This window comes from Haliotis rufescens, unplaced genomic scaffold (assembly GCF_023055435.1).
Source record: "Haliotis rufescens isolate VD_foot unplaced genomic scaffold, xgHalRufe1.0.p SCAF_1, whole genome shotgun sequence".
In the NCBI taxonomy this organism is placed as follows: domain Eukaryota; kingdom Metazoa; phylum Mollusca; class Gastropoda; order Lepetellida; family Haliotidae; genus Haliotis; species Haliotis rufescens.
Window position 1 is genome coordinate 10258799 of NW_025963779.1, and position 25478 is coordinate 10284276.

Sequence of the window (25478 nt, forward strand, 5' to 3'; positions counted from 1 at the left end):
TAACCACTCCATGCGAAAGGTCTTTTCAAATATGTAAATGCCTAAATGAGAGAGAGAGAGGGAGAGAGAGGGGGGGGGGGGGGGGGGGGGGGTATATCAAATTCTAACCACTCCATGTGAAAGGTCTTATTAAATATGTAAATGCCTAAATGAGAGAGGGAGAGAGAGAGAGGGGGGATATCAAATTCTAACCACTCCATGTGAAATGTCTTTTTAAATATGTAAATGCCTAAATGAGAGAGAGAAAGAGAGAGAGAGAGAGAGAGAGAGGGGGGGGGGGGATATCAAATTTTAACCACTCCATGTGAAAGGTCTTTTTAAATATGTAAATGCCTAAATGAGAGAGGGAGAGAGAGAGAGAATATCAAATTCTAACCACCCCATGTGAAAGGTCCTTTTAAATATGTAAATGCCTAAATGAGAGAGAGAGAGAGAGAGAGAATATCAAATTCTAACCACTCCATGTGAAAGGTCTTTTTAAATATGTAGAAATGTAAATGCCTGAGAGAGAGATAGAAAGAGAGAGAATATCAAATTCTGACCACCCCATGTGAAAGGTCTTTATAAATGTGTAAATGCTTAAATGAGAGAGAGAGAGAGAGAGAGAGAGAGAGAGAGAGAGAGAGAGAGAGAGAGAGAGAGAACCACCCCATGTGAAATGAAACATACATTCAACATTATTAAAGAGACCAACCTTTTTTTGCCATATCTTGAAGATAGTGTCCAGTAGTACTGTCATGAAGAACAAATCTATGTCTCAGGCCTGGAAACATGTTTATATCATCTTCATCCTCGCACACAAATACAGGGTCTGCTTCCCCAAATGTCGTGAAGGATCCATCTGCAAGAGGGAGAAGTCTCACCCCACGAAGACACTGAAAGCTGTCCTCTGTACATATGAACTCAAGCAGATGCAGCTTCTGTTGGTCTGTTATTCCTGGATAAAGGTTCTTGGACTGAAGGGTTTTTGAAAGTCCTTCTGGTGTCACAAATTTCAGTTGATCTAGATCTGGGTAGTAGGATTGCAATGCCTCATGCAAATGAGGTGGGACTACAACAATGTTTTCCTGACTCATTTTGTAGGTAACAACAACTGTTTCTTGGATTTCAGACGACACTTTCGAAGGTACAAAGAGGATTCCATTTTCAGCATTTATCCACTTGCCTCCATCATTTGGGGTGTAGAGGCTTCGTTCTCTGAACATTAACTTGTAAAATGCTTCACAAAGTCCTTTCCAGTTTTCACGTATTTGTGATTTATCAGGCAGCGCACGGTATATCTTCTCTACACAAGTCTCATCTCTTCCTTCCTTTTGCCAATACATGATCAACTCTTGTATGAGACTGACATATGTTTGAGGGAACACCTCGAGGAGTAAACACTGGTTCCATCGTATCGCTTTATCCATCTGGGATTTGTTCTTCGTTTGATCTGCTGTTGGCCACTTGATATGTCTACGGTTCTGACTCAGTGCAAAATGACCATGGACGTGAATAGGTAGGCCTGTGGGACTCTGCGCCTCAAGTGGCAAGGGCAGAAAACAAAATATATGCCCGGTTTGCTCCTGTTCAAGGGCGAAAGCTAAGCCAACACACGGGCATGATGCAATGGTTTTGTCAAAGCACAGTTTCTTGAATGATTTTGAAATTTTTCCATCTTGAAAGTGCTGAATCACGAGCCATATGCTGTTGTTACAGTTCTGGTGTGTTGACATAAAGTCACATGTTTCTACTTTCATGTAGTATATCTTCTCAATTGGCGATTTTGGTAACCCTCCCTTTAGTTCCTTTATGGATTCTACAAATTCTTTTCTAATATTTACAGTGTCTCCTACATAGCTACTCGTGTCAACAGTGAAAAGAGTCTCACAACTGTTTTCTGGAACTTGCTTTCCAAAGAGACTTGCACCTTTCTGACAAACCTGAATCCTTGACAATGACTTCAGGAAGAGCAGCATATGAGGGGCCTCAGCTTGGAATGCACTGAAGAGATCTCGTATTTTATTATCATCATAAATAATGTCTGACAATTCTGTCACTTCTCCTCGGAGGGGAAACCAAAATAGAGTGCCTTTGAAGAATCCATCCTTGAGTGTTTGGGCTGAAAACCCAAATATACCATCCAGAACTCGAAGCAACAAATCTTTGGAAAATTCAATCCTGTCCAGTCTGCTCATATAGCACACCATCTTTGGGTCATCTTCCCACATGTACGGATCTAGTAAAAGGATGTTGTGACCAGATACGATCAAAGGCACATCTGAAACAAAATAAAGATACTGATGTAAGTGAGCGCATAAACACTATAGATGTAGTCAGCTACATTCCAACTATATCATATTTTGCCTGTGAGTTGTGTCTAGGAAAGCCAGTTTGTTTGTTTGTTGTTTAACACCACACGGAGCATTATTCCAGCTATATGATGGCCGTATATAAATAATCGAGTCTGGACCAAACAATCCAGTGATTGACATCATGAGCATCGATCCATGCAATTGGGATACATGCATAAACCATGTCAGAGAGGTAGTTGCTCTTATGACAAGCTTAGTCACCTTTTGAGGGCAAGCATGGGTTGCTAAGACCTATTCTAGAGGCAAGCCAGTGCCCAAAAGCATGGGAAAAATCCACGCTTTCAAAGCAGAATGACACACATTCAGATAAGTCCACCCAATCATCTCAAATAACATGCTTAGATGCAGGTTACTGGTTGCAGGGACAAATCCTACCTCTAATACCCTCTAATGTGTTCAATGTTATGTAACATTACATCCCCTTCCAGCCAAAGGTGATGCACATGGAATCCAGTCGTCATTGTAAGGCATTGTAATTCAGCATGTCGTAAACCCATGATCCCATGATCGTGCTCGTGGGTTTCACCACAGTTGTTAATGTCTAACACCTGCAGCACTTCGGGTTCCAAAGTGAACCTGACATGATGGACGTAATTTAATTTAATAGAAATACTGTGGAATGTGGCGTCAAGCCAAACCCACCCACTCTAACATGAAACCTGAATGGATAGGCAACCATGCTTGGACAAAAGGATAGGTGAAACTGACATCCACAAGACAAAATATGTTTGTACCTGTCAGATGAAAGACTGACTTGAATCCCAGTCCAAAGCGACCAACTTTAAGAGGCTCCTGTTCCTTGATACTACTCTGTAGCATCCTTATGCCATCCCAGTCTTCATCAGTGAATACACCATCATTGTACACACATAAGCCAGGACCCTAAAAGTACACCACATACAAGCTTATACAAAGATGATTTTATCTGTAATGACAATAATGAAGTAATCCTTTCAAAACATTCTACCACAAAATGACTCCATAATGTTTTATCTGACATCAACATTTATAAAAATTTATAAATTTATAAAAAAAATACCTCTCGTGAATGGCATGTGTTTTAGTCTAAACATAACATAAAAATATTACCAGCCGCAAAGCATACGGTTGCTTTTCTTATCAACAGTCCTGATACTGAACAGTGTGACCGACTCAGTTGGCAAATGATCACAGCTCACGTGTACATGCTAACTAACATGGTGGTCAGTCTAACTTCGTAAAGAGGTATAAATGTATATCATGTGACATCAGTGAATGACATAATCACAGATAGCTCCTTAATTCATGTAAGACTGTGCTGAACCAGAATTGCTTGCAATAACTTTCTCTCTACCCATGAGGGCTGTAACGCCAGCACATGGCACGTAAATTCATTACTGGAGGACTAGACGCAGGCATATTGGCAGTCCAAGAAATTTTATTCTATTCACTTTTCTTAGTCGGTTAAACTGTAAGATGAATATCATTCATGATTACTGTAATTCTACATTATTGGAGAAAGTCTCACTTTGACACAAGTCACTTAATACACCCACACTAACTTACATTAAGAAATTGGCACTATGTTGCCTATCAAAGTCAGTTACCGTATTCGACGTAATAAGCACCCCGCTCAAATAAGCGCCCACAACGTTATTTGCTGATATATTCGCTAGTGAACAGTCCCAATTAGCACCCCTTCCGATTGATCAATGTACACAAGACTTATTTATTCGCGTGTAATACACAGTCGTGTGTTATATGCACCCTTAATTATGGGCAATTGAATTCTGGAAAAATATATCTGTCGTACATAAACATTTCAGTCTGTCACCATAAACCACGAAATTCATTTTTCAACTCTGGTTTTTTTTCACCAAAATAATATTCTAATAAGAGCCCCCTATTTCTAATTTTGAGAGCACCTAGGCGCTTATTACGTCGAATACGGTAATCATGAAAATATTGTTTACACCTGTTATAAATTCACCTCAATCATACACTTACATGCCCTCACAAAACACCAGTAACAAAAGGTGGGAAATGCTCCAGCCGGTTATATGAGCTCCAATGGATTAATAACTTCAGTAGACAGTTCCATATTTCTTTCCTCGATCAATATCAATAGATCCCTTTTGGGTGAGATTACATGTATATATACCTTGAGGGTCCGAAGATGTGGGAAGCCCTCAACTGACGAGGGACTGAAGGGACGCCCATCATACAGAATCTTCACTTCCGTGGCATCCGCATCCTCGGCATTCTGTATCAGTTCCTGTAAATAAAAGCAATAAAACCCTTTTCATGCGCATAAGAAGTCTCTGATAAAAGCAGATTTGTTGTACGATTCAGACTATACCATGAGCATGTTTGTAAGAATCACTACTAAACACTGAACACCAGGTGTTCGCGAGCGTATCCTGCCCCACCGGTGGCACCCGTCACAAATAGCATGCTCGATTGTACCTCAAAACATGCAGGGGTGTCAGACTCTATATATAAATAGTAAAGGGTGTACCTATGAAAGGAGAACCCCCTTATATTTTACCTTAAGAATCTGTCCATCATCAGGGTATTGGTCCAGGACCACTTTTAGCTGTTTGATGAGGGAGGGGAGTTTCATGCTGGAGAACCCCTCCCTCGGGAGTCCGCTGGGGGCACCTGTCAAGCACAGAGAACATGGTGTGAGGGGCATCAAGGGACATATAGTAGTCTAGTAAGATCTGCTGCAAAAAATATAATTGTAATCGTTATTATCAAATAAATAATTTTCAAATATTTCTCAAGTTTCTTGAAAGTGATGAATGAATTGAGTAAAATAACACTAAAGTCCACTTTGGCCGCAAGTACATTTGCAGAAAGGTTCGAATCTGGTTTTCAAAATTGCTGCCACTGTAGCCATATTGAAAAAATTATCTATTTTTACAAAATGTCCTGAAATTTGGTATATGTATAGTTAGAAATTGATTTGTTGCTCAACAGACCTAGATTCGACCTTTGCGCTTCAACCATACTGAAAGTTGAAACTTTTTATGTCCATTACTAAACCCTTTTCTTTCAAAAAGTATTGAAATTTGGTATATATGTAGTGAGTGGTGGGCTATGACATATCTGTTTCGTTTTTCGTGATCTGTTCCGTTTAATTTTGTCCTATATTTGATCTTTGCACTTTGACCATGCTCTTTAATTCCCCGAAAATGCATTTTCTAGCACTGTAAACATCATCTCCTCAGACACCTGTGGATCAATGAAACTCAAACTACACCTGCTCTTTCCCACCAATGATGACAGCTACATTTGTCCAAGAGTTTTGAATCCAGTTTTCAATATGGATGCGTCAAATTTGGAAATGTCATCCACAAGTTCACCCAAAAAACTTTTTGAAAGCTCACCTAAAGCCTTGAATGATGTAACCCTGATCAAACAACAATTGAGCAAGAGTCCTATTTCTGGAAAATTGAAGTCATCCCTCTTGTCATATGTGACAGACCCTTGTCGTCAGGGAGGTTTGTTTGGGTCAGTATTCTATTTGAATTCCTTAGAAGTTGACGGATGACGGTAGGCACAGTTTATGGATAACAACTTCCTTATTTACTTAAGGGGAACGTTTCGGTACAGAACCTAATTCTGTTGTCAAGCTAGGCTGAATAATGTGCATGGTACAGAATATATATAGTAGACTATGGTAACTGTTATATGTAATCTGTACCATCGCCTATACAGTGAATAAATAAGTTGTTATCAATACATTGTGTCTACTTTGTAGTATTTTATTTGAGCTATGGTGTCCCAAAATACACTGTGTATAATTACACTGTAATAAAATTGAAATTTGAATTATATACTATAATATGGAGGAAGAAGGCCATAATTTAAGTTTAGTGATGAACTGTACATCTCAATGTACATCAACAACAACCTTAAGTTGTCATGAGTCAGATTTACCTTTCCCCCTTTGTCTCTCCGGGGGCACGTTGTGCAGAGTTGCGTCCCTTGGACATGCCAGAAACCTATGATTGTGGGTTCGAATCCCAATTATGTTTCAAGGTTTGTCAGCACCATACCCGTGCTCGTGGGTTTCACCGAAGTGGTTAACGTCTGAGACCTGCATCACTTTGGGCTTTCCTCCCACATTTAAACTGACACGCCGTGATATAACTGGAATACTGTTGAAAGGGGCGTTTAACCCAACTCACTCACTCTTTGTCTCTCCCCAACCCAAACAACCTCACCTCCACCCACGCTTGAGCTACATGTCTATTGTCGAAAGTGTTATGTCACTCTAAATCTTTATACAATAGATCCCTCCGATGGATTGAGCTCACTGTACTCTTTCATTTCAAGCTCAGGTGGGTCCTTTTGACTTACTCATATCCCGTTTTGGAGAGCTAGTTCCGTACCACTGTCAGACGTTATCTGAAGCAAAGAAAAACATCATGTGTACAAATATAACAATCCAAATGCTCTTTGTTTTCATCAATTTGGTAAAGGTATGGACTTAAATGGAATTAGATAGGTACTTGGTGAATGATAAAATGGATGAGTGAATGAGAAAAAGTAGGAAAAGAGAAGGAAAATGTTAATCTTGTCATAGCGACTGATTTACGACTTCCATTGACTGAAGTACATTTGACTCCAAAGGCAAATTACCCTGTAACCATGTCTCCATAACTTAATTGTCATTACGTTTTAGACGCTAACCCCCGTTGTTAATCCTCACCAACATTTCATTGTATATTGACTGACAGCCAACCTGGGCTGCTATATCACTTCCCGTTCATTAGTGTTATTTATAGTATGGCATTTATTGCCTTAATTGTTCATCCCCTAAGCTGTGTCATCCCCAGAAGTCATTGTCTTTCCATTGTTGTTCAGTACTATATATGTGCTACCATTACACACGCCACAAGGCAGCATTATAAGCCCAACCCTGTTAATGATCTTTTTGACCATGTCAACTTTCCTACCCAAACTTCTAAGTTCGCTGATGACGGAGCAATATGGGTAAAGCACAGAGATATTTCACAAATCAGAAAAAAACTCCAGTCAGCCCTGGACGGAGTAGATCAATGGTGCAATAAATGGGGATTCACCATTTCAAGTGAAAAAACTGTTGGAGTTCTATTCAAACGCCGGGGGGAAAGATGCTATGATACCCCGTGTCTCCATAAAAGGCAAATCTGCAATATTTCTTGGGGTGATCCTTGCTCAACACCTCACTTGGCGCAAGCATATAGAATATGTCGAAAACAGATGTCAAAAAGACCTGAACGTATTACGGGCAATTTCAGGCACATCTTGGGGCACATCGAGGGACACTCAGCTGGACCTCTACAAAGCTCTTATCAGATCAAATTTGACTATGGTTGTGAGGCTTTTCATTCAGCATCAAAAACTGTCTTGAGGCGCCTAGACAGAATACAATACAAAGCCCTAATGCGAAAAATAAAAGACTAAAAGAGAAAACTCAACCCTACTACGATCAGTAGCTATCACTAAAATTCAAACTACCTGGGACAGCTGGGCCCATATATACACTGATGGATCTAAGAATACTATCAACAACAGTGTTGGTTACGGGATCCATATCCACAGCTCCAAACCCCAAGCACATTCAGTTCGATTGCCTGATGGTCAGTCATCATGCACTCAAACTCATACCGGAACTCCCGGAAGCAAAGGCAATCGTCCTATCAGACTCGCTAAGTGCACTTCAGGCCATCAGTGGCAGAAACTCAAACTCCAGGCCAAACAGTCAACAATATTCTGTACGAATATACAAAACTATCGGACCAAGGGCAACAGGTGGAGCTGTGTTGGATCCCCTCTCACATAGATATTCATGGAAATGAAAAAGCAGACTCACTGGCGAAGCTAGCTCTAGACAAAGCGGATATACAGCCTATTCCCTTTAGTAAACTAGAGATAAAAGCAAAATCAAAGCCTCCATAGCAGAAAGATGGCAAGCCGAATGGGACGCAAGTAAGATCGGCAGATGGCTATACAAAATTCAACCCAAGGTCCAACAAAAGCCAAACTCATACTCAAATGAAAGGAAAATTGAAATTGCTATCTCACGCCTCAGACTTGGTCACAGAAAGCACTATGACAAGGTTTGTTCATCTTGCAATCAGGCTGAAACCATTGACCACGTGTTACTAGAATGTCAAGACCATGCCCCAGCCCGGGCTAGGTTAAAACAAGAATTGCAGTTAGATCTGCTATCAGACATTGATCTCCTAAAGCCAAGAGATGCAATTGCGAAGGCCAAACTAACTCTATTTCTGAGAGATGAACAGCTGCTCGAACGTATATAAACAAAACAGCCAAGGATAAAAATGAAATCATATCAATATAAGAAAATAGAAATCATATCAATGCAAAAACAGAAATTATGTGAACACCGAACTCACAATAGATATGTGAACCCTTCTCACACACAGGAGTCCCAAAGAGGGACAGGTCAGCCGAAATTGCCTAGGCAGAAGGCGACCTCTTAAACACCTAATGCAACAACAACAACAGTTACTACGGCTTCAAACTCACCTTCCCCAACCAAGATACACTTCCACATGCCAGCAGACACCCAATAATAGACGGGCTTAACATTACATGGCAGGTGCCCAAATGGTTCACACAAATACAAGGGGTAATATACATAGACCACAGGGACGCACAAGAGGACATCCAAGACTACATCAACATGGCAAACAAAATCCACTCACAACCCAAGATTATAAATTACAAAAACATCAACAATCGCACACTCATCCCGGGCAGGACAACCACCCAAACAGTATTTCTGACATTCAAAACAACAGATCTCCCAACACACATCATTTTCGGCACACTCACATATAATGTAAACCCCGTCAGGAAAAATCCCACCTAATGCACCATCTGCCACTCCTTCAATCACCCTACATCCACCTGCAGACAACCACCCATGTGTCAGAAATGCGGCTCGTATAGACACGAAGCCGCAGAATGCACATGGGCCCCATACTGCACACAATGTTAAACAGAGGGTCATGCAGCAACTCAATACACCTGCCCGATAATAGAAACACATATCCTCAAGCTAAATAAACACATCACAATAGACCACCTACCAAAACCCGCCACCATCCCAACTTACAACTCCATACCTGAATACCTTGACCTAGACACCACATCTGACTCCATGTCCAGCTCCCTCCCCGAACCCCCACCTCCCCCTCCACGCCCCCAAAGAAACAAACGCAAACAACTCTTTGCCACCCATAACCCCTTACCAGTCCCAGCCGCCCCCCCCCCCCCCCACTACCCCCCCCCCACCCCCCTCTCTCCCCCCCAACCACCCTCCAACGCCCCCCGCTGGCCAAAAAATTCAACCGCCCTCAAAATGGCTCTGCTTCCCAACCCCCAACCCCCACCGCCCACCGCCCCATACTACATCCCAAACCACAACCATACCCCCCCCCCCCCCCCCCCCCTCCTTCACCACCGACCCCATTCCGGCCCTCCTCTCAATCCAAACAGTCCCCCCAAATAAACCCCACCCCCTCCCCCACAAGACCCACCCCTACCCAAACCCAAACCCCCTGCCAAATCAGCCATCCCAATCCCATCAAACCACCCCCAACACAGACACAAACAAATCAACTATAAGATAAACACTACAAGGAAACAACTGCTCTCTCACAAACTGCAGACACTCAAAACATCCCCCTCATTGATAGTCACACCCAAAAAACTAAACTCAAATACAAACAAACTTATCGAATTTATATCAGCAGCCATCCTCATTAAAAAAAAACACCCCCAAGAAACTCCACTCCCTGGCCCAGCTCGCAAACCTCTACCATAAAACATTTCAAAACTTTCAAGCAGCCATCAGGGCACTTAAATGAAACCCTTCCTACCATCTTCCAAATTAGCCCCGGAACACCATGCCATCCAGAATCAAATTCCCCTTCATTCTAAAACCCGATAATGGGCATGACCTTAAGGCCCTCATAGCCCTTGAAAAAATTAGTCCATTAATAATCGCAGTACAGGAAACCAAAATATCCCCCCCAAAAGCCTTCAAAATTCCAGGCTATTTTTTCATTCGGCAAGATAGACCCCGCCCCACTAACTACCCCAGACCACCCCATGGTGGCCTTGGCATATTCATCAAAGAACATCTCAACTATGAAACAATAGATATCCCAACCCCAAACCTTGAATGCCTGGCTATCAAAACTACCATAAATCAAACTAAAATCAGTATTATAAATGTGTACCATACAAAAACAAAACCATTCACAGGTGAAGATTTAGAAGTACTAACTAAATATATTGATCAAAACACTATTTTTCTAGGCGATTTCAATGCTCACCATCCACTGTGGGGCACAAAAAACTTCACAGATAAATTTGGGAAACTAATCTACAAATGGACAGAAACAAACAACCTTATTTGCTTAAACGACAACCAACCCACTAGAATCCCCACAAATCACCTCCAATCCCCTTCAGCAGTAGATCTAACTATCAGCACACACCCCCCCCCCCCCCCCCATCTCCAATCAAAACTAAGCTGGGAGGTACATTCGGACACCTGGGGCAGTGACCACATGCCCATCAAAATTTCGATCTCTCTACCCACTCAAAACCCATCCCAACCTCATTCCAAATCCCCAATCGACCCCCCTTTAGACTATACCTCCCAGCAATCTAAACTTAACTTAAAAAAGGCCGACTGGAAAACTCTCAACACACTATGCAACCAAATAAACATCCACCATATCCATAACACTGACAATGACATCTTTAACTCAAACTTCACTAACACTATACATAAAATAGCTACACAATGCATTCCCACAGTCAAAATTTCACCCAAACAAACACCTGTCCCTTGGTGGAGCCCAGAAATTGAAAAAATCTAGAAAACTAGAAAACTTAGAAAAAAGCACTAAATAAAGCCAAGCGGGACATAACCAAACTCCCCCCTGGCTAGAAATCTCAGAAATTCAACTAAACAACTCATAAGAGCAGCCAAAAGAAAACATTGGAAAACTTTTACCAGCTCCTTGAAAATGGGGAAACAAAATACCAAAATTCTATGGAAAAAACTTAAGGCCATAAAGGGCACTTCAAAATCCTTCTCAGCCCCCTCTTTTCCTAACCTAAATACCGATAAGAAAAGGCTAACGCCATGGCTGCTCACTTCTCGGCCACTAGCAGCTCCACCAATCACACTCCCCACATGCAAAACACAATAAAAAATCACCCCACATACACACACAGACCCCCACTCTTACACATGCCACTTAACAAAATAATCAACATTCATGAACTACAAACAGCAATCAATAACAAAAACACAGCCCCAGCCACAGGTCAAGACAACATCAGCTACACCATCATCAATCACCTTCCCCCAAAAATTCAAAAACTACTTCTTCAACTCTTTAACCAAATTTGGACATCTGGCTCCCTCCCCACTCATGGAAAACAGCTCAGGTGGTACCGGTTCTTAAACCAGGAAAGCCCCCACGAGAACCGGATTCCTATCGCCCCATCTCATTAACCTCCCATAAATGTAAAAGAATGGAATCCATCATTAATAATAGACTAAAATTCAAAATTACCTCCCAAAACCTTCTTATTGAGGACCAGAGTGACTTTATGTCTAACCGACAAACTTTAGACCACGTTTTACATTTAGAACATGACGTTAAAACAGCACTCGCCCAAAAACAGTACACATTGGCCATTTTCATAGATTTCAGTTTGTCATTATGGCCTAATTAAAAAACTTAAAGAAAAAGCCATAGATGGTAGAATACTAAATTTCATTCACTCTTTCTTAACAGACAGAAACATTACAGTAAAAACAAAAAACACTCTATCAGACCCACATCATTTAGAAAAAAGGCACCCCACAGGGAAGTATAATATCACCAACTCTCTTCAATTTCATGATTGACGACATTTTCCCGCCTATAACTAAAAATATAACCACTGCCAAATTTGCTGATGACATTTCTTTCTGGACGTTGTCAACCTCGCTAAAACAAATTCAAAAAAGAATTCAACCCCTACTTAATCACCTAGAACACTGGGCAGCCCAGTGGGGATTCCAAATTAACACTCAGAAAACCATCGGCCTACTATTCAAAAACAGACACATGCCAAATTGTCCACCCAAACTCACCTTAAACAATCAAAACATTATATTCAAAAAGGAAGCTAAATTTCTGGGAATCACCTTTGACCAACAACTGACATGGGCTCCCCATATTCATAATCTGGTCACATCATGCCAAAAGGATCTAAATCTAATGAGAGCCATCAGCGGCTGATTGGGGCGCTGACAAACAAACACTACTTAATATATATAAATCACTTATTCAACCCAAACTAGACTAGGCTGCTCCAGTCCTCAACTCCATTTCAGAAAAACTTAACAAAAAACTTAATTCCATCCAGTACAAAACCCTTAAAACAGCCCTGGGCACTAGAACCGGTACTGCACTAAACTCACTACAGCTTATATCAGGAACTACCTCCATACAATTAAGAAGAAATCAAACCATTTTAAACTACTGGGCTGGGGCCCAACACAATCCTATACTCAAACAGATTATAACCAAGTACAGCAACCTTAGACCTGCCACCCTGAAGAAATTCAAAAACAATCACACCTTAGCCCCATACCTTACACACCTATATAAACTTATCAAAACACACAAACTTGAAAACATCAAACATACAGCCCCATCAAACATATACATCAATGACAAACCACCCCCCGAAACAGACCTCACCCTCCACAAAACATTTACTCTACACCCAGATATTAAAAAACTAGACAAAAAAGCAATAACCAACAACTACATCCATCAAAACTGGCCAAAACACACCCATATCTATACCGACGCATCCCAAGCAACCAACAACATATCAGGACTAGGCATACAGATTACACAACCCACATCAATCACCACAAACTCCCCACTATACAAACTACACACATATCAACACAGCTGAACTACTCGCCATCCAATGTGCTTATCACTACATAAAACAATCTAACGACACAAACTTTTTAATAATTTCAGACTCATTAGGCTCATTAACTCAGATCCACAACAAAAAATCCAAATCAAGGCAAGACATTATAAACAACATTATTGACATACATACAAATATCACAGAAACAAACAAAACAATAACTCTCCTATGGGCACCTGCACACACTGGCATAACAGGCAACCAACTAGCAGACACAGCGGCCAAATTAGCCACCACCCAACCATCCCCAAGCATTAATTTCACCACCAGTAAAGCATTCTATTTCAAAATTTCAAAATTAATATTCAAAATTGTAAGTCCACATGGACAAAATCCCTCTTTAGCAAACCAGTCATAAAGTGCCGCAACTTCACAAAGTCGATTCTAACAGAGAAAATATAAACAGAATGCTAAGCGGCCAAATGAACCTAAACAAAACACTTCATAAACAAAACAGACACCCACACCCAAACTGCTCTCACTGAAACATACCAGAAAATCTAGATCACATATTCACCACAAACACAACTATACAGCTCCCCCCCCCCCCCCCCAGTTTAAAAACTATATTACATTATCAGTAAACCCCTCTAATAACCCCTCTAAATTCTCCCATATAGCTATGTTTTATAAAACAACAAATCTCATAAGCAAACTTTAGAAAAATCCCAAACAAATTACAGCATTAATACTGTATACAAAATCCACACTTTCTCAAATTAGGATCGGGATCCAAATTCTCAGCGCGGACCGACTTCTCCGACGTCCGCGCGAAAATTTCGCCCATTTCCAGACCGACTAAACCATGCCCGTTTAACCAGCCACTCACCCAAGCCCAGTTCACACGCTCAGGGCCGCGACTTACCCCTCACTCCTGCGTCCCCCACCCCAGCCAATAAGCCCAAAGTTTATTAAAGTAGGTTTTCCACCCACCCCACTTTTTTTTTACTTTATTTATTACTAGATAGTACCATACTAGCATATCAGCTTAACTGATCATATTCCATTAAAAGTCTATTTACTACATGCTCCCTGTAGACTAGGTTTCTTAAAGCTCTACCACACTCCCACTAATTTCTCTCACCCCCCTCTACCCCTTTTACTGTATTTCTTTCTTCTTTATCCCCCCTAATTTACACTTTTTGGGGCCAGCCGATTTCTTTTCTTATTTCCCACTATTAATTATTATTGTTTAACCCGTCTGGTCCCGACTGCGAAATAGCCGATGGCTGAAGAGGTCGTAAAAACCCTAAAACTCTCTCTCAGTTACTATGGTGTGAGTCAGGCTTGGTATTTCGAACGTGGTGTAGGGACGACCTCGATCAGGATGCGCCGCTCGTAGGAAACGCCCGGAGGTGAGCCTCGAGCAGGATGTGCCGCTCGTGGAAAACGCCCTGAGGTGAGCTGGAGCTCCGCTCACCTCTTGTACGCCTGATCTGGAAGGTCCGCTCATCGCTGTGTTTGTGTTGTCAGAGCAGGTATTCCGCTCATTGTGCAATTGTTGTTTATTGTTTACATGTTGTGCATAAAGCGTTCCGGGACAGTGATGTCGATTTTGTCCTTTATTCCCCCAAGAGCTAATTCCCCGTCAACGTGCGCGTTGACAATCTTCTCTTGTTCACGTGAAGAGAATAACATGGTATTCGGGAAGAAAGTATGAAAGATGTACTTAAACTATAAATGTGTAACCTTAACGCCGGAGAATAACCAGTCTCGATTACCCACCGAAACGTATTCCATCGGACGTGAAAGGCAAAATAACGGTAGAAATTATTATGAATGGATCGATGAAAAGAGTAAGCATGTCCGCCCTAACGGTAATACCCGCCACTCACACAATTTGCATAAAGGGGAGTGTTTGTTCCTAACGCCGCATAGCAGCACGTATGCCATGCGACGGCGGCCTGTAATCAAACCAGACAATCGAGCGATCGAAGGACCAGAAAATCAAGTTGCACGAAAGCCCTTTTATTGATTTTGTTGAAAATTAAATCGATATGCGTTATTAATCATGAAATACGTCTGGTGTGTAGAGATTATGTTGCTTATATAAGGACGGCCACCCGTTAAGCTATCGGCGCTACGATCTGGCATGTAACTGATACCCCTGACACCTGGTGCTAACCTCCCTGTACCGCTGCCGTTGCGCAGACATTCCCAACTGACTATTCTGCTTACCACGTAAACAATTATACTTCATACCTAGAGTTTATTCCCACAGCCAAGTTCTCCCCATCTTCCACCAGCGACAATCTAATAAAAGGACTTCTCTTAGCTGATTAGGATATTCTTTATCTTATCTCTCGTTAATTAAATCTCCATGTCAATTGGCTGCAAAACGTTCGCTTGACATGTGTGTCTTACGCGAAATACATGCTCCTATAAGCACATATATTTAAATTTTCATTGTGTTCATGGAAATTCCTGCATTCTGATTAGCTGAATTGGTCACGTGTTATTGCATTCATTTCCTAATGAATGTAAAATATTAAGCCACGCCCACCGCGAAATACATGCACCTATAAGCACATATATTTCAATTTACATTCGGCATTGCCACTTACGCGTTCATTCATTTGGACGATTCCGACTTCGACCATTTACTTAGAGAATTCACAGACTACGGTGTTTTTCGGACTGAAGAGAATGACCGTGATGTTATTGCTACCAATCGTCGGTTAAATCTCCCAAAACGTTTCAACTAAATAAAAAGACAGGAAAAGAAAACACGACGGCTGTCTGCAGTGTTCCGTATGTACCCAAACCTACAAAACCATTGCTGGTTTTGCGAGGGCATATGAAGAAAACAGATCCGATATCAAAGGCTTTAAATAAAATAAAAAATTCTATATAAAATATCAGTAAAAAGGATCTATAACTTATTTTATGTTACAATTGTATAACTATTATTAAGAAACAAAGCAACAAAAATCCACTACGGATACCACAGAAAAATACGATCTGGTAAATTGCACAGGAAGTGTAAAAGAAAATCATCCAGACGCAAGCAATACAGTTTTAACAGCTCACACAGAACATATATCCAGATTATCTTATCATACACTAAATACAGGCTAGATGTATCATCAAATATTCATGGCCAGTGGCTGCTGTAAATGCTTTCCTATATTAGCCAGTATAAACATGACAATATTAATCTAGGGGTCATAATTATTCGCTACTGGTTTATAAAGCAAGTAGTTCCAACGAATTTAACTTATACATTAAACTACGAGCGTTCTTAAATATATATTTCCATGTGACCGAGATTGCGCTTCGCTAATAATCCAATGTTGTTTGATAATGCCAGTTTGGGGCTAGCAGTGATAATAATATTTGCCGTACCGAGATACAAGGGGCGTTTGTAATGTATGTAATGGATACTTAACATTGCCCGGTGAATTTGAATAGTTCAGTCTACAATTAATTGATCATTTTCTCCATGTCAGATTGAAGAGATATGATTTGTTCACGTAAAATTGATCAAATACTTTATCTTACCTTAGATCAAATACTAGATTCTGATTGGTTAAGGCGTGGGCAGATATCTTTCATGTGGCAAGCTCGTGTTGCCAGGTCGTATACCGTGTAGAGAAAACAACCGTAACACACCTTAGCTAACTTGCATATCTGGCTCAAGTAACGTCGAGCTGAAATGTTTATCCGAATGCAATCAATTTGAGGGAAGGGAAGTAACTCTGTTAGTGTGTGTCGTCTGCTAGCTGTCAAACTGACTGAATCAAAGCGCTTTACTTACTAAGTGACGGTAACCTCCCAAAACCCCTACATCCCATTTCCCCTACAGCTTAAGACAACAAAGTTCACGGTCCATGGCACTGCTAGACTATGCTGCTCCAGTCCTCAACTCCATTTCAGAAAAACTTGACAAAAAACTTAATTCCATCCAGTACAAAGCCCTTAAATAAACCCTGGGCACTAGAACCGGTACTGCACTAAACTCACTACAGCTTATATCAGGAACTACCTCCATACAATTAAGAAGAAATCAAACCATTTTAAACTACTGGGCTGGGGCACAACACAATCCTATACTCAAACAGATTATAACCAAGTACAGCAACCTTAGACCTGTAACCCTGAAGAAATTCAAAAACAATCACACCTTAGCCCCATACCTTACACACCTATATAAACTCATCAAAACACACAAACTTGAAAACATCAAACATACAGCCCCATCAAACATATACAGCCCCATCAAACATATACATCACACACACACACACACACACACACACACACACACACACACACACACACACACACACACACACACACACACACACACACACACACACACACACACACACACACACACGCAAGTGCAAAAATTGTCCCTGAAAGTTCTTGAGAAAGAGCTTGAGACTGTTCAGGCTCAAAGTTTGAAATTAAAACATATCTGGGTTTGTAGCTGTAGCTGACTAAAATATCTATTCGCTTGTGTTTCTCCTCCTGGCAGCCATTTTGTGTTAAAGCTAATGTTGGATTTAATGCGATATATTCTACTTCCCTAAGTTATTCTTGGTTAACTCAGGTTGAATTTAGTCAACCCTGGTTGCCAGAAATGTGGAAACTTAGGTTGACTCAAGCTTCTCAATGGTTAATAATCAAACATAGGTAATAACACTGAGTTGCTCTTACCCTGCTGTGCCTGCATCATACAACCGGCTCCTGCAAACGCTGTACGCCGACTGAGAGACGACAATCTGCTACGGCTTTCCGAGAAACCGCCTGACAAAGCCTTACACAGAATACACGGGCGAAACGAAAGTAGGTTTTTGTAATCGATGTTCCAGGAAACTACAATATGGAATGCTTATTATATACAATGCCGTCCGTGTATTGTTACATTGGCATATAAGGAGCACGCTAGGGGGCACGTGCCAGTGTCAAGCCCGTGTCAAGAAATTCAAAAACAATCACACCTTAGCCCCATACCTTACACACCTATATAAACTTATCAAAACACACAAACTTGAAAACATCAAACATACAGCCCCATCAAACATATACATCAATGACAAACCACCCCCCGAAACAGACCTCACCCTCCACAAAACATTTACTCTACACCCAGATATTAAAAAACTAGACAAAAAAGCAATAACTAACAACTACATCCATCAAAACTGGCCAAAACACACCCATATCTATACCGACGCATCCCAAGCAACCAACAACAAATCAGGACTAGGCATACAGATTACACAACCCACATCAATCACCACAAACTTCCACTATCCAAACTACACACATATCAACACAGCTGAACTACTCACCATCCAATGTGCTTATCACTACATAAAACAATCTAACAACACAAACTTTTAAATAATTTCAGACTCATTAGGCTCATTAAGTCAGATCCACAACAAAAAATCCAAATCAAGGCAAGACATTATAAACAACATTATTGACATACATACAAATATCACAGAAACAAACAAAACAATAACTCTCCTATGGGCACCTGCACACACTGGCATAACAGGCAACCAACTAGCAGACACAGCGGCCAAATTAGCCACCACCCAACCATCCCCAAGCATTAATTTCACCACCAGTAAAGCCGAGACTAAATCATTGATTAGAAAAAACATTCTATTTCAAAATGTCAAAATTAATATTCAAAATTGTAAGTCCACATGGATAAAATCCCTCTTTAGTAAACCAGTCATAAAGTGCCGCAACTTCACAAAGTCGATTCTAACAGAAAAAAATTATAAACAGAATGCTAAGCGGCCAAATGAACCTAAACAAAACACTTCATAAACAAAACAGACACCCACACCCAAACTGCTTTCACTGCAACATACCAGAAAATCTAGATCACATATTCACAAATGCCCACAATATAAACAACAACAAACACAACTATACAGCTCCCTCCCCCCCCCCCCCCCCCCCTAGTTCAAAAACAATATTACATTATTACTAAACCCCTCTCATCACCCATCTAAATTCTCCCATATAGCTATGTTTCTTAAAACAACAAATCTCATAAGCAAACTTTAGAAAAATCCCAAAGATATTACAGCATTAAAACTGTATACAAAATCCACACTTTCTCAAATTAGGATCGGGATCCAAATTCTCAGCGCGGACCGACTTCTCCGACGTCCGCGCGAAAACTTCGCCCATATCCAGACACAAATAACCATGCCCGTTTAACCAGCCACTCACCCAAGCCCAGTTCACACGCTCAGGGCCGCGACTTACCCCTCACTCCTGCGTCCCCCACCCCAGCCAATAAGCCCAAAGTTTATTAAAGTAGGTTTTCCACCCACCCCACTTTTTTTTTACTTTATTTATTACTAGATAGTACTATACTAGCATATCAGCTTAACTGATCATATTCCATTAAAAGTCTATTTACTACTTGCTCCCTGTAGACTAGGTTTCTTACAGCTCTACCACACTCCCACTAATTTCTCTCATCCCCTCTCATTCTCTACCCCCTTTACTGTATTTCTTTCTTCTTAATCCCCCCTAATTTACAGTTTTTTGGGCCAGCCGATTACTTTTCTTATTTCCCACTATTAATTATTATTGTTTAACCCGTCTGGTCCCGACTGCGAAATAGCCGATGGCTGAAGAGGTCGTAAAAACCCTAAAACTCTCTCTCAGTTACTATGGTGTTAGTCAGGCTTGGTATTCCGAACGTGGTGTAGGGACGACCTCGATCAGGATGCGCCGCTCGTAGGAAACGCCCTGACGTGAGCCTCGAGCAGGATGTGCCGCTCGTGGGAAACGCCCTGAGGTGAGCTGGAGCTCCGCTCACCTCTTGTACGCCTGATCTGGAATGTCCGCTCATCGCTGTGTTTGTGTTGTCAGAGCAGGTATTCCGCTCATTGTGCAATTGTTGTTTATTGTTTACATGTTGTGCATAAAGCGTTCCGGGACAGATGTCGATTTTGTCCTTTATTCCCCCAAGAGCTAATTCCCCGTCAACGTGCGCGTTGACAATCTTCTCTTGTTCACGTGAAGAGAATAACATGGTATTCGGGAAGAAAGTATGAAAGATGTACTTAAACTATAAATGTGTAACCTTAACGCCGGAGAATAACCAGTCTCGATTACCCACCGAAACGTATTCCATCGGACGTGAAAGGCAAAATAACGTTAGAAATTATTATGAATGGATCGATGAAAAGAGTAAGCATGTCCGCCCTAACGGTTATACCCGCCACTCACACAATTTGCATAAAGGGGAGTGTTTGCTTCCTAACGCCGCATAGCAGCACGGTTGCCATGCGGCGGTGGCCAGTAATCAAACCAGACAATCGAGCGATCGAAGGACCAGAAAATCAAGTTGCACGGAAGCGCTTTATTGATTTTGTTGAAAATAAAAACGATATGCGTTATTAATCATGAAATTCGTCTGGTGTGTAGAGATTATGTTGCTTATATAAGGACGGCCACCCGTTAAGCTATCGGCGCTACGATCTGGCATGTAACTGATACCCCTGACACCTGGTGCTAACCTCCCTGTACCGCTGCCGTTGCGCAGACATTCCCAACTGACTATTCTGCTTACCACGTAAACAATAATACTTCATATCTAGAGTTTATTCCCACAGCCAAGTTCTCCCCATCTTCCACCAGCGACAATCTAATAAAAGGACTTCTCTTAGCTGATTAGGATATTCTTTATCTTATCTCACGTTAATTAAAAATCCATGTCAATTGGCTGCAAAACGTTCGCTTGACATGTGTGTCTTACGCAAAATACATGCTCCTATAAGCACATATAATTAAATTTTCGTTGTGTTCATGGAAATTCCTGCATTCTGATTAGCTGAATTGGTCACGTGTTATTGCATTCATTTCCAACTCTCCTACCCAGAGTTCCTTGCGGCCGGCAGCCAGCCAGCATAGTACCTCTGCCACAGGCCAGCGCCATGTGACGATTCGTCATATCTTTTACAGTCCATTCAAGATATTGCATATGCTTTTCATCCGTTTCATGTTTAACAAGTCTACACATTTTCATAAACAAACGTCAAAGAATGGTTACGGTTCATTAAGAAGGTATGCTAATACGTGAAAATCTACTTGTTTCTGCGTAGTTATACTTTGTTTACATTGGTTGTACGGCTCCACGTGCTGTCATCGAAGCCCAACGGAGAGCTAGCGAAACGGTCACTTTGATGTATGCAACAAACTGTCGCAGCTGTAGTAGCATACTTATATAATTATTCAAAACAATATGTTAAGCTCCCCCAAATACTTGCATAAGTCCATTTCTGAAAAAGCGCGTTTGTTTACAAACAAGAGAAAAGTCCGGTCACGTGATATGCATACTAGACTGTGGCAGTGGTGTTATGCTGAGTCACCACTGCGCCGGAGTGTGTTCATTTCCTAATGAATGTAAAATATTAAGCCATGCCCACCGCGGCGCACTACTTTTATTACTGCGGAATGTCGGGGAATCACAATATTACAGTCGAGGGAATTCCCTTTCTGCTCACATGTATCGTGATGCACAGGACATTTAGCGACTTTCATGCATATTCATGTCAAAACTACCCTTTGAAACCGAAGGCCGAGAATGAATGAAACAGTAAAAACGTGCAGGCTCGCTCGCCTGTTTTTTTCCCGCTCGCCTCAGTTCAACTTTCATGTCTTCGGGTTTCATTTCTAACTAGCATTTCTCCAACTGTGTTTTACCGTAATCTGGGAAGTAATGTTTGAATCACGCAGTAAATGACCATGTTATTTGAAACAGCCGCCTTCTCTCGGACATTGTTTTAACATTGTTTTAATCCAACTCTCCGTTGATTGGCTACTGACTGTGTAGGCGTCACTCCCCTACCCAGAGTTCCATGCGGTCGGCAGCCAGCCAGCATAGTACCTCTGCCACAGGCCAGTGCCATGTCCATTCAAGATATTGAATATGATTTTCATCCGTTTCATGTTTGACAAGTCTACACATTTTCACATACAAATGTCAAAGAATGGTTACGGTTCATTAAGAAAGTATCCTAATACGTGATAATCTATTTGTTTTTGCGTAGTTATCCTTTGTTTACATTGGTTGTACGGCTCCACGTGCTGTCATCGAAGCCAAAACGGAGAGCTAGCGATACGGTCACTTTGATGTATAAATATATATTGTCACGAAATTCACTGTCGCAGTTGTAGTAGCATATCTATATAATTATGCAAAACAATATATTAAGCGCCCCATTAGTCCGTTCTATACTGATTTATGAAAAAGCGCGTTTGTTTACAAACAAGAGCGAAGTCCGGTCACGTAATACGCAAATTAGCCTGTGGCAGTGGTGTTATGCTGAGTCACCACTGCGCCGGAGTGTGTGTAGGCGTGTCAAGTTATGTGCAGAAATTAAACGATCACCTGATTCATGTCACGCCACTCGTATGTATTCCTACACCTGGAATGTTTATCAATGTCGTCATTTTTGTCTGTTTTGATATATGCAACCGTTTTGGGTTAAACTATTGTAGATAAAACATGTTTTACGTAGTCGAATTTAATTATAAGCTTAAATATTTCAATTTACATACGGCATTGCCACTTACGCGTTCATTCATTCGGACGACTCCGACTTCACCATTTACTTAGAGAATTCACAGACTACGGTGTTTTCCGGACTGAAGAGTATGACCGTGATGTTATTGCTACCAATCGTCGGTTAAATCTCCCAAAACGTTTCAACTAAACAAAAAGATAGGCAAAGAAAAAACGACGGCTGTCTGCGAGTGTTCCGTGTGAACCCAAACCTACAAATCCATTGTTGGTTTTGCGATGCATGTGAAGAAAACAGATCCGATATCAAAGGCTTTAAATAATGGGTTTTTTTATATATATAAAATATCAGTAAATAGGATCTATATCTTATTTTATGTTACAATTGTATAACTATTATTAAGAAACAAAGCAACAAAAATCCACTACGGATGCCACAGAAAAATACGATCTGGTAAATTGCACAGGAAGTGTAAAAGAAAATCATCCAGACGCAAGCAATACAGTTTTAACAGCTCACACAGAACATATCTCCAGATTATATTTATATCATACACTAAATACAGGGTAGATGTATCTGCAAATATTCATGGCCAGTGGCTGGTGTAAATGCTTTCCTATTAGCCAGTATAAACATGACAATATTAATCTAGGGGTCATAATTATTCGCTACTGGTTTATAAAGCAAGTAGTTCCAACGAATTGAACTTACACATTAAACTACGAGCGTTCTTAAATATATATTTCCATGTGACCCAGAATGCGCTTCGCTAAAAATCCAATGTTGTTTGATAATGCCAGTTTGGGGCTAGCAGTGATAATAATATTTGCCGTACCGAGATACAAGGGGCGTTTGTAATGTTTGTAATCGATACTTAACATTGCCCGGTGAATTTGAATAGTTCAGTCTACAATTAATTGATCATTTTCTCCATGTCAGATTGAAGAGATATGATTTGTTCACGTAATATTGATCAAATACTTTATCTTACCTTAGATCAAAACACTAGATTCTGATTGGTTAAGGAGCGGGCAGATATCTTTCACGTGGCCAGCTCGTGTTGCCAGGTCGTATACCGTGTAGAGAAGACAACCGTAACACACCTTAGCTAACTTGCATATCTGGCTTAAGTAACGTCGAGCTGAAATGTTTATACCTTTACACCTGACAGACCTTATAAGTTGTCAGACTGCCTCCGTGGTCTAGGTTCGATCTCCGGCCGCGTCATACCGTTAAAAGACGTTAACAGACGGTACTTGTTGTTACCCTGTCTGGCGCTCGGCATTAAGAGGCTAAAACAAGGACTGGTCGGGTCGGAGTCAGTATACTGTGTCTGAGTGGGGTATTCATGTTAAACTTCGGCATGGTATCTCAGTGAGCTAGCACTATAGCATCAGTTCGGAAAAGTACAGGCAGCCACACACACACTCACACACACACACACACACACACACACACACACACACACACACAAGTGCATATACCGCTATAGGTGGTAAACGTCTTTTTTGAAAATGAATTTCACTATTTATTTCGATGTGAAGCTTTTCATCAACAGAGATCTAAAAGGCCTATATAGATGGGGGGGGGGGGGGGGGGGGGGGGAAGGGGGGGGGGACAAATAAGATTATTCATTTCTTATTCACAAGGGAAAGTGTTTTCTATAAAAATCCAGAGGGGGCCCCAATTTTGACTGAACAAGATGGTTTTGTTATGTTTCAACCTGTTTGTACTCCAAATAATGATACTTTCGAAGTTAATCGGAAAAAAAAATTGTCCCTGAAAATTCTTGAGAAAGTGCTTGAGACTGTTCAGGCTCAAAGTTTGAAATTAAAAAATATCTGGGTTTGTAGCTGTAGCTGACTAAAATATCTAATCGCTTGTGTTTCTCCTCCTGGCAGCCATTTTGTGTTAAAGCTAATGTTGGATTGAATGCGATATATTCTACTTCCCTAAGTTAATCAACTCAGGTTGAATTTAGTCAACCCTGGTTGCCAGAAATGTGGAAACTTAGGTTGACTCAAGCTACTCAATGGTTAATAATCAAACATAGGTAATAACACTGAGTTGCTCTTACCCTGCTGTGACTGCGTCATACCACCTGCAAACGCTGTACGCCGACTGAGAGACGACAATCTGCTACGGCTTTCCGAGAAACCGCCTGACAAAGCCTTACACAGAATACACGGGCGAAAAGAAAGTTGTTTTTTGTAATCGATGTTCCAGGAAACTACAATATGGAATGCTTATTATATACAATGCCGTCCGTTTATTGTTACATTGGCATATAGGGAGCACGCTAGGGGGCACGTGCCAGTGTCAAGCCCGTAGGAACGAGGGGGTGATAGGGTGTGTGTGTGGGGGGGGGGGGGGGGGGGGGGGGTGGGGGGGGGGGAGGGGGGGGGGGTGGGGGGGGGGGGGGTAGGGCTTCCACGAGTCCAAATTTTTGGACTCGAGTACCCGAGGGGTGAAACTCGACTCGTACTCGAGTACCCGTAAAATAGGACGCCCTTTAAGAATATTGGTTCATTAGATCAAAATTGCCATCTAAAAGTATTAAAACATGTTATAGGTATAATTGAACTAC

General features: G+C 41.2%; 1 protein-coding gene across 2 annotated transcripts in view; it reads right to left on the reverse strand.

Annotated features, from left to right (window-relative positions):
• The window catches only part of LOC125384439 (sacsin-like), a 38880-nt gene extending 13859 nt beyond the window's left edge, over positions 1-25021 (reverse strand). The window contains exons 1-6 of one of the 2 annotated variants that reach the window (XM_048403667.1): positions 24969-25021; positions 6702-6749; positions 4882-4994; positions 4495-4608; positions 3089-3236; positions 695-2260 (exon numbers count right to left, since the gene is read on the reverse strand). In XM_048403667.1, the coding sequence (XP_048259624.1) occupies positions 695-2260; positions 3089-3236; positions 4495-4608; positions 4882-4994; positions 6702-6705 (1945 nt within the window). In that variant the 5' untranslated portion in view covers positions 6706-6749; positions 24969-25021. Of the gene's footprint in view, positions 1-694; positions 2261-3088; positions 3237-4494; positions 4609-4881; positions 4995-6701; positions 6750-18041; positions 18187-24968 lie in introns of those variants that run through there. The other variant, XM_048403704.1, reaches the window with a different exon arrangement.
• Between the last annotated feature and the right edge of the window lie 457 nt (positions 25022-25478).